General features: G+C 33.8%; 1 protein-coding gene across 1 annotated transcript; it reads right to left on the reverse strand.

Annotated features, from left to right (window-relative positions):
- Window positions 1–210: 210 nt before the first annotated feature.
- On the reverse strand, window positions 211–3,956 carry LOC104221141 (phytoene synthase 2, chloroplastic). The gene is made up of 7 exons (XM_009772132.2): window positions 3,825–3,956; window positions 2,725–3,455; window positions 2,578–2,628; window positions 1,901–2,073; window positions 1,306–1,541; window positions 961–1,153; window positions 211–595 (listed from the first exon to the last, which is right to left on the reverse strand). The coding sequence occupies exons 2-7, from the start codon at window positions 3,212–3,214 to the stop codon at window positions 416–418; spliced, it is 1,323 nt and encodes a 440-aa protein (XP_009770434.1). The 5' UTR covers window positions 3,215–3,455; window positions 3,825–3,956; the 3' UTR covers window positions 211–415.
- Between the last annotated feature and the right edge of the window lie 7,582 nt (window positions 3,957–11,538).

Genomic DNA, 11,538 nt, shown 5'->3' on the forward strand with positions numbered 1-11,538 from the left:
TAAAATAGTCCAAAACTACTCTTAACATGATGCGATATTGTCCGCTATGGGCCAAACCCGCAAGGTTTTCCCCAAAAGGCCTCACAGCATTGACAGTATCCAACTCCATTTAAGTAGCTTCTTTTTCTTTTCTATTATCCATATGGGACTTTGCTCACACACTTCCAACACTTTGATCTTTTAAAAAAAATGAAAGCAGAAGAATATAGGTACACAGTGAAGGAAGTTAATTCTTTACATGAACTAAAATAATTTTCACCCTTGAGGGTTTGATGAGTGTGGAGAAAATATTCTACCAAGAGATTGTCATATTGAATTTACAATCTACTTTTGATGATACACATTTAACAAAAGATATCTCATTTACAAGTACCTGAGTTTCTTTAGTGTATATTCCTCATAGACTCAACTACATTCATGTTTTTGCTAGTGGAGAGGAAGTTCTATTAGGGGGCACAAGAGATTTTGCATAAGCAATGGGCAAGGTGAGAAGCTTCTTTGGCTTGCTAACATAAGCCCTCCTTGTGAAGTTATTGTAGTCATTGGCTTCAATCTCGTCCAATATCTTGCGATACAACAGCAGCGCTGCTAACACCTGCAACGACAAAAAAATCAGCTCATTGCCATACTAAGTAGTAGAATATAGATTCAGAATGTAAGCTCAATGCAACATTAAACCATCAATGCATAAGTACGCCGATCAAGCTTTCTTTCCTCTGTGGTGTAGGAATATAAGCAGAACATAATAGAGAAGATTTGAGCACGATTAAAGGATTTAAAGAAGCATGATACATCACCAAAAGAGAATGCTGTTGAAAATTGGATACTATGATACCTATCAATGCCTACCAGTTAATGGTTTTTCGATAGAAAACTTGGTTCATATCTCCTAGCAGGTAAAACAATAGGAAGAAAAACTACTGGACACAAGCAATCAATTGTAATCTTAAGACTACTTACAGGCCATCTACTAGCAGAGTCCAGTTCTGTGACACCTTTCTCTGACTCATCAAAGAATTTCCTCGCCCTCTGAATTTGTTTCTTCATAAAGTTCCTCCACTTATCGGTCACTCTTCCAGCAAATATATCTTCATCAGAAAGCCCTGCCTGTGCTAATTCATCTTGAGGTAAGTATACTCGTCCTCTTCTGGCACTGTATAACAAAAGGAAATATGTAAGAATAGAACTAAGTTTTAAGTACTTAATGTAGCTATACTAAGAGATGATTAGCCACTGAGTTTTTCCTAACTCTTTTGACCTTTTTTGGGCATGTTCAATGTGCATTAAATGTAGCGTCATGCTTACTCTTCTCCTACATCTCTGAGTATATTGGTTAGTTGATTTGCAAGCCCTAAAGCCAAAGCAGCATTATATACACTCTCTGTTGTTGCCTTTGATTCAGGTGCAATACCCATAACTGGAACACTCATCAGTCCTACTGTACCAGCAACATAATAACAATAGAGATATAGCTCATCGAAGTTGTTATATCTGGATTTCCACAAGTCCATACGCATTCCTTCTATCATATCTCTGAATGGCTGCACCAAGGTAGATGAAGAATTAGATAGCGAGCAAACAACTTCCTTAAATTATGTGAATGAAGACCATATTTCCCAATACAGTAACCTAAAGATGTGGGCTAAAGAAACAAGTTTTTTATGACTTCAAATGCAATATGAACCCTTCTGAAGGATATAAAAGAGGTTATTGAAACAAAACTAGCATAGTATTTAGGCTTTCAACACACATAGAATAGAGGGGTTATCGAAGACTGATGAATACAGAATAAGAACACAATCTGAATCCTCACATATATGCCAAGGACAGTAAAGGTAAACTAGTTCCTAATAATCAAATTAGATGGAGAAGATAAAGATGATCAAAAGAAATACTAAACCTGAATATCAACAGGAAATCTGGAGACAGTATCGGATAAAGCAGCATCAAGCATATCAAATGGCCGCCCACTGAAAATATCTTCCAGCCTGGCCTCCCACCTGTCTAAAGCTTGTGGAGTTATGTGTGATGCGTTAGGGCCATCGACTAGCTCATCCGTTCTCCTGCACCACACTGTTTAAAAACAACCCAACAAGAAGCTTTCTTCAGGTGAAAATTTCTTTATACAAAATTGCTGTCAATCTCATCAAGAGTTTACCATAAATGACTATTCACAAAGTGTGACCACATTTTGAAGATTGCCAAACAAAATGGGAAAGAGAAACAATCAGATCACCAGTTTTAAATGATCTGAATTCTACTCTCTTTACCCTTATGGATTGTATAAAGAACATAAGATTTTTTTACACAAAGCGTAATCTCCGGCCAGCCAAAAGTAGAAATTATGTCAAAGATTCCCAAGAAAGTTTGATAAAACTAACAGTAAAAGCATGTTACTCTTCCCTGGATCCAGTCTTATAATTTTTGCACTTCTTCCACTCATTTTGACTGTTGTATATGGTATAAGAAATTAGATCATTCTCTTTATGCATATAATAATGCCTCATAAACTAGTAGAGCTCACATGCACCTATAATATTCCCTTTTATGTCCCCAGTTAAGCACAGATATACACACCATATATTGCCCAGATAGCTCTTCTTCTCTCTGGAGTCATTAGCTTTGTTCCTGAATAAGAACCAAATAAAGATCAGATTATGTTTTCATCAATTGGTCCCTTAATCAAGAATTTGTAAACTAAAGATAAAAGAGGCTGAGACTGACCTAAGTAAAATGTCTTTGCATACTCTGCACATACTTCGCCACAACGATCATATGCTTCACTCAACAAGCCCAAATTCCCTGGAACAACAATATCAGGTTTCACTTCTAATTCATCGGTAGATCTCAGCTGCCTCTTCACTAAAGCTGCTTGCTTCAATACCACATCATAGACCTTTTTCTCTGATGACACTGTCATTTCTCCAGCTGGGCTAGCCACCAAACTGGACTGTACAGAGAAACTGCTTCCCTTTTCAGTTCTTGATCCACCCAAGCATGAATATCTTGGATCAGCAATTAAAGAGCCAAAATTCCACCTTTGTCTCCCACCTTTCTTGATTCTCCCATTCCACATCAAATTCCTATCTCGAGCTAGGAACCTGGATGATACAAAGACGCGGTTTCCTTCTCGGACTGAATCCAACAATCCTGTCCCATTCGAGACCTCGGAAGTGGGAGAAACAACCCACAACAAAGCAACAGACATGCTCATGAAACAAGAAACCTCGGTGGTCTAAAACAATTCCCAAGTTTTTGTCTTTCCTTTATGTTACCTTCTCACCTCAGCCTATTTTATCAAAAAACCAATACTTGTAGATATCCACTAGAGTCTATCCACTAATTTCAACGATTATAAAAATCGGATATAAGAAAGTGAACCGACTTTGCCTTACACAAGCAGAGGTAAATGCACTCATCAACAAGAAGCAAAACCTGTTATTCTTTCTGGGTTTCTGCACAATGAGATAAACCAAATACTTATCATATATACTGGTGATACAGTTATGACCACTCAAAAGTATAAAAATTCAAACTTTGTTATTGAAACATATCACAGTACCAAGAATCAAATCAGCAACAGCACAAAAAAAGGAGCTTTAAAATATTAGTATTGAAAGCACGAACCCAAATGACAAAAAACTTCACACTTTTTTCAGGTGATGGGAGCTTTCTATATATAGTCAACTAGATTATAATAAGCTCGCTTTCTAACTTTGATACACGTAGAAACTGTCTAGAAAAGGCAAGGGTCTTCAAATCTTTTAATATTATAAAGCAACAAACCAGAACAATGAAAGCTACAGCGGAATTAAACAACTGACCTGTTAATATTGAAAGAATCCTCCAATTAGTTGAAAGAAAGTAACAAGATGAGACCACCTTCTTGCTGCTGATCTCAATATTCTCCCAGAATTTAGCAGCTTTTCCTTGTTTAAATTACACTCCTATAATTTCTGAGGCATTTTATACCATTCAATTTTTCAAATTTGTTTTTTGTTAGTACTACTAGTTCTTGTTCACTCGTGCTGATTAAAATTGAGTGATTCAGATTTTATCTCCTCTTTTTATTTTCCACATTTTTACCATTTTTCCCAGTGACATTCAATTTTTTTGGTCAGAGCAAAGACACGTAAATTTCATACTAATTTATGGTCCCACTGTATGTCTAATTAGTTGTTGGTTCAGGATCCAAGTACATCCTTTTTAGGTCAAAAAACTTCTTAGTACTTTTATGTAAGAGTGCACCTTACATCTGACAAAATGCAACATTTCAAGTGATTGTATTGTAAGTTTTGTTGGATAAGTAAAGCAAATTGGCCTAATTCCCACTTTTCTGCTGTGTTAGTAGCTTAATTTAAAAAATGAAAGTCAACACAAGCTAACTAACTTTCAGATTGATACTATGTATTAGTGGTGGCAAAATGATTAAAAGAAAATAGTTATTCACCTATATTATTCACTAAAAAATGGGTTGGATAATAAACTTTTTAAAAACAGGTCAAATATGGATAAGAACCATATTATTCACTTAGAAAATGGATAAGCAATGGATAACTAATGAGTTTAACTTTTACATTTGTAAAGCCTCAAATTGGGGGTTCCTCAAATTTAGGATGATAGGAATTCTCTCAAAAGTGATCATATTCAAGAATTCATGGACGGTTAACCCGTTTTTTTATACGTATTACATATGGGTCAGGTTGGATAATTTATCTGTTTTTGCTTTAGCGTTTTTGATCCGCTCATATTCGACCCGACCCGACCATTTGTCACCCCTACTATGCATAAAAGCAATGGAGGAGCCACATTGAAGCAAGGGGTTCATATGATACCCTTGCGCAAAATATTTACTTATTATACATGTATATTACAAGCTAAAAATAATAAAATGCATGATAAATGCAAAGATTGAATCCCTTTGACTTTATCATAAGCTTAAATTGCCTATTTTTGTAAAATTTATATCATCGTAATGAAATATCTAGCTTTGCTACTGCATAACAAGTTACAGCTACCGCAATTTTCGAAATAATATTACTTCCTTTATTTAAAATAGAATGGTGTAATCAAGAACAGGCTCAACCCGTTCAATGTTCGATCCCAGTTTTATCATGATACATTTGCTTTCTTAAAACAAAATGTGCATGGGGAGTCAAATGGTTAAAACCGTACACGGAGTTTAAGAAATAAATAAAATTTGTGTTTAGAAACACCTCTTAGATATTCTGTAGTTATAAATTATTTTATTAAGGTTAAAATAAAAAAATTAATATTAAACTATTATTAAATATAAAAATATGACATCCTTAGGATAGAAGGAGTTATAATAATAAATCATTAGAAAAGGCAGAAATCAGGAGCTAATATCACTTCGTTTAACTACACCTCTATTTTATCTTTTATTCTCGACATGTGGTAGAATTGCTCCCTAAAATTATCTACTACTATTAATTATCTATCTTTAATTGTATGTATATATGTAGCATTATCGAGTTCATTATAACACCAACTTTAGTAATGGGCTAAGAAGATGTGTGTCGAGTGGACACGTGTAACCACAGCCCAATCAATGGGAGATAACGTTATCAAAATAAAAGTGGGCAAGCTGGTGGTCATGTACACGTGTCAATCGGTAAGTGGATAATAATCTCTTACCCTTTGCCCCTACTTTGTTCGGAGTGGGCCCACGGACGCGAAAGTGCCAATTCCAAAGTCAAGTGGACTGTGGGCCCATATCGCGGGTGTACTGGAACATATACCAGAAGATCTGGACCTAATTTGTCTTAAATAATAAAAAACGTTCAATATGGGCCAATAAAGCCCAACGACATAGGCGTGAGTTGTCCACATAAAGTTGGTTTGAGGCTTATCACGTGCTCTACATTTGACACGTAGCAGTTCACACTTTTACTTTCTTTCTTTTTTTCAAAATTAAAAAAATGATATTTCGGTCATAATTTATTTGTTTTGTTAGGCAGATGCAAAATACTGTTAAGGAGGCATTCAACGGTGAGAAGTAGCAAATTAATAAGTAAACGAGATAAAAAAATTGCTTCTTTGGAAAATTTCCTCAAGTTTTAATTAACATGATTTGGATAAGAGATTTTAAAAATCAAGCATCAAGTTGAAGAAATTGGTCAGCTCTACTTTCATTGGCACATGGCTTTTTTTAGGAAGGGAGATCCAATTATGCCCATATTAGTTACGAGGATGTCAAATTAGAACCAACTTATAACGACATCTTCAATCTTTACTCCATTTTTCATTTTTTCCTCATTTTGGGGACAACTTACTCCAACTATTCCCTCATTTTTTCTCCCAAACCTTTTTATATTCTTCTAATTCTTCTATATTATATTATCATCTTTCATTTTAATTTTATTTTTTAATTTCTATTAAATAAATTCCATCTTTTATTTTTATTAATTTGTAATTTCCATGATTAAAACAATTCCATAAAATTTTAAATAATATAATTTATAAGCAATTATTATAGATTAACTAATAGTTCAAATAAAAGTGAAATTATTGCGATACAAGATTAATTAAATGCATATTACCTAACGATAAAATTCATTCGAAATACTAGATAAATATTCAACTTCAACCTCTAGTATTCTCCCATAAATGATCTATTAATGCATTATGAAGTGCAAAATGAGCATCTTTGTCCTTAATTCTTCTATGTCGAAATAAAAATTCTTGAAATTGTTGATTTTCATCTACTGCCATTTCTACATAAAAATAATAAATGCACGAAAATTAATCTATCAAAATTATACACCAAAGTTAAGATATAATATTAATATTATAAAGACATTACATAAACATAATTAGGTAATATATAAAAAGAGATAAATTAAAAGATTAAATAATAAAATAATAATAAAAAGGTGATGAATAGTAACAGGGGAAAATGAATAGTGTACCATATATTTGAGGGAACACTATTCATCCCCCATTTTGGGGATAAAAATGGGGGAGAGTTGGAGCTAAATTCTCCCAAATATTTCCGGGGATGGGGGCAAGATTGGAGATTCTATATTTAGATTTCTCCTTTCAACATAATCAAATTTATTTTGGAATTCATAATAATAATATGAAACTTCCTCTGGTAATACAGTAGAATTTTCTTGATATATAACAAACAAATATGGAAAGGTCCAAGCGAACGACATATAATTAAGAGATCATTAAAAATTGTAAATATAAAAATGTGTAGGTTAAAATGCAATTTCTCAACCACCAAACTATCCCTTCAGGATCTCAAAAAATAAATTTCAAAATGCAAAGATTATTACAAAATGTAAGTGCTTTTTCTTTCCAGAAAATGCTAGTGACTTGAAATGTAGCATAACATGATCTAATAGTGCTTTACTGATATGATATATTCTATAATTAATCATTGAGACGAGGTTGATTACACGCAATCTTTGACGTAAATATTTTGAATTCTTTAATTTTTTTTCTTACAAAATTCTGTTGCGTGAAGGAATCATTGATGTTGAGTTGAGCATATGTTATTATTGGAAATGCAACTTAATTCTTTAGTGATGATACCACGTACTTTACTTATAGCAAGCTAGAACCGTTTTTTTGTTGTTGAGAGAAATACATATGACTATCAAATTCATTTAGAATTATTGTAAACAACCTTATCTAATTTAGTAATTAATAGTTCAGTATAAAAGATCATAAGGAGACGATTGATTATTTTAATCTTTATGTAAATTTTGTGATAACCTCATGATACCTATTTCTATTTCTAATTATACCATTCCTTTACGTAGATAATTAATATGCACACTCTATTCCCAATCCACTGCCTAGTGCTTCATTTGTAAAAGCAGGACTTTATAACATTATAGACATATACAATTTTATTTTGCAAACACAATATAATCTCTAATTTTATTCTGCAAATTTAATTAAATATACAAAAGTCAACATGCACGACAAATAGCGTAGTCATTAAATAGTTTGCATTTTAACTATTTCAGTTAGCAGTCATGTTATTGAAAAGACTACAAGCCAAAAGAAAAGGACAAATTAAAGGAGCAACTATAGTGTTGGTTCTCCTTAACTTTGCTGAAAATTAGGAAAATCCATTCGGCTGAAACATCGACAAAGGTTTATTGGTTGCACCTTCTCGATCTGTGCTATTTATTTACGTGCAGCCGTGTAGGGTTCTAATCTCATTAAAAATCTTCTCTGGTAGAGCATGATGAAAAACAAAAATTTTATGAATCATTTCGATTAGTTTGGATTAAGCTTATAATGTTAGTACATTTTCTGCAGATATATTTCTTTTGTATGTCATGTAGTTTTATTGGAGATTTATATGCCAGTAAAAAATAGATAGAAAACTTTTAACTCTTTTTATTTGTATTATATCCTGTTTTATATTTTCTTTGCTTCAATTTATATGATATAATTTGACACAATACGGAATCTAAGAAATTCTTTTTTTTTTTAAGTTGTGGTCTTAAGAACTTAAAAGACAAAAGCTTTGTGAAACCATAATATTTGAGCATGAGATTAAATGACACAATATCGATGATGCAGATTCATATAGCTAATCTCGACTTGCGTATCGGAGCTAGTATATCATATTTGTCTTCTTTCTTTTCCTAAGACTATTTTCGAATCCACCCTCATGACAAAAGATGTGTTAGGACCGAAATAATCAAGTGTCATGCGGAAGCTAGTAAAGCAATACTTGAACGACGATAAATCAGACAACAAAAGAGAAATATACCAAAAAAGACACAAACATTTAATGCGGTTCGATCAATTGACCTACGTTCACGGCGGAGATGAGCAATCAACTATATAAAAGAGAGTACAAATATCGAGAGAACAACTTCACGAAAAGCAAACACAAGTGACACACTAACACTTGTCCCGTAAAGTTCTCCCCCTAAACACGACTCTCAAGCCCCCTATGGCTACATTGTGGATGCTACTGAATGAGAAAGAAGGATCCTCAATTTATAGAAGTCCAAACTTTTTCCTACAAAATAAAGGACTAGCCAAATATAAGATTTGTAATTTCTTTCTACAAGAAGGAAAATTCAACTAAGGTAAATATGTTGTCCTTTCCTTCGACAAATATGAAAATCAAATATGATAAGAAAATTATGGCAAACACAAAACAATACGTTATGTTCTGCCAACTTCCCTAAGTCTGTAAACTTGGTTGTAAGTCACATCGAACACTTTTCTATGTGAAACTCTCCAGGTTCTTCCATAGCCTTGGGAATGTACTTTTGCAGCAACGTGACCCTTTGCACATCGTATGCAGTGGGGCCTTTAGACTGTATTACTACATATTAGTACTAACATGTATTATTGCTAGTGGTCGTAAATTAATTGACAGTTTGCAACTTAATTATCAAGGACTTGTTCCTTGTCATTTTTCAATAAATGAATGCTAGTTATGGAGGAAGAAAAGGAGTGCTATATTAATGCTTTTGTCATTATTCACAGAACAAAACATACAGAAAAAGAAGCAAAATATGTTTCATGTCTCACTTTTTTCATGCATTTTCTTGTTGTCGCGGCTTCAGTTTATTCGGATAAACTTATAAAGTTTATTTTTCTATGCATTCAAGATACAAAAAACTTATACACTATCAAATTAGATCTTGGTTTGACATGTTATATGTTTAATTTTCTTATTAATTCCCCATAAACGAAATCGTGATGCATTGAGTCCACCTATGAATCTATCTTTCCTACCCATTTTCGTGCTCTTTTCCATATTTATATTTAATTATTTGAAGAGGATCCAAACAAATCAATTAGGCAAAATACATAAGTACCCACCTAATTGTTGTTCCTCTGTACTTGTAAATAATGATTCTGGAAATTAGAACGTTAGCTTATAAACGTAAATATAAATAAAAAACAGAAATTAATTCGAGCCCACTGAATTCACAGTGTTTCCTTAAGGAATTTAATCCCCTCCTAGTACCCAAGGTTATAGATTATTTCCTCCCAGGATAGAACGAATTACACACTGGTGTAGCGGTACTTCAAACCCCAGTGTTTCAACGAACACAAAGTTCGGCAACAAATCACACTTATGGATGCTTTGTTTGTAGTTAAAAACAATGCAGAATAAGGAGGACAACTCAGAAGTCGAATGGAAATTCTGAGAGGAAGGAATGCAAAGTATAGCCAATGTTGAATTCTTACTGAAGAGAATATCAAATTGCAATTCGTTTTTCCAGTGTATACGCAGTGTATACAGAGTGTATATCCAGTATATGCAGAGTGTATATCCAGTGTATACAGAGTGTATATTAAGTGTATACAGAGTGTTTCAAGTGTTTTTTCCGATGTGTTCTTCTTTCTCTCCAACTTATGCTCTATTTATAGCAGTTATTTGAGAGAAATCCGCCCCTTCCATGGTGCAACAAGCACTAGATCATGGAGAAAGCACTTACATGGTGGTATATACACTTGCTTGGTGGGAGGAACACTTGCACCATTGTGGGAGGTGCACTAGGCTGCATTGTTGCTTAGTGTTGCAACACAATACACGGATTGGAAAACATCCGTTATAAACACGGATTATATCACGTTAATATTCACTATTAACAAATAAATTTGGTCCAAAAAATTAATCAATCGATCGATCATTTGACCAAATCCGAATCCAAATCCCATTTCCCATTCACTCTAATTTTAAGACTATTTCATCTTAAACAAAAACTCAACAATCCCCCACATGAATGGGGAATGGCTATATCATGGAAGTATGCATGAAAAACTTGTGTGATTTGCAAACAAGAATTAATTGCATCTGGATAAGTAGGTTTCCCTTTGAACTTTCCGTAGTGAACTTATGTCGGATATACTCGGTCAATCGGTAGATTTGATATCTTTGAACCGTCGAACTTTAGTGTATACCTAGACAACCATAAGTCACACAATCAATCCCTTAACCGTCTTTGGTTCTCATTGTTGTGTTCGTTTCAGCCATGAACACTGCCTGGTTTCATAAGTGCGTAGAGAATTGGCCTTGCAAAATTCTCCTTGAAGCGGCTAACACTTCACACATACATAGGTGATTCCTAAACGTGTCATCTCATAGATACACTATTTGATATACCCTGTATCAAATTTAGAAATCATTAAAAAGCCTTAATGCTTTATCCTTGGTACTGAACATTGTCTCATCACGAGAATGGACTAAAACAAATTTTGTTGACAATGTTGAACCGTCATTAATGACTTTGTTTGATCTCCTTGAACCTAGATCTTGGGATCTCCAGTCTTCTAGGTAGAGTTACCGCCACAATGACTTGTTCTTGGCCATAGTCCCATTCCCCTCGATGATTTCTCAACTACCTCTCTAGTTAGGCCTTTTGTAAGTGGATCTGACACATTATCACTTGACTTTACATAGTCAATCGTGATAATTCCTCTAGAGAGAAGTTGCCTAACGGTTTTATGTCTTCGTCGTATATGACGAGATTTACCGTTATACATAACGCTCCCAGCCCTTCCAATTGCCGCTTGGCTATC

Source organism: Nicotiana sylvestris, chromosome 2 (genome assembly GCF_000393655.2).
Source record: "Nicotiana sylvestris chromosome 2, ASM39365v2, whole genome shotgun sequence".
Classification (NCBI taxonomy): domain Eukaryota; kingdom Viridiplantae; phylum Streptophyta; class Magnoliopsida; order Solanales; family Solanaceae; genus Nicotiana; species Nicotiana sylvestris.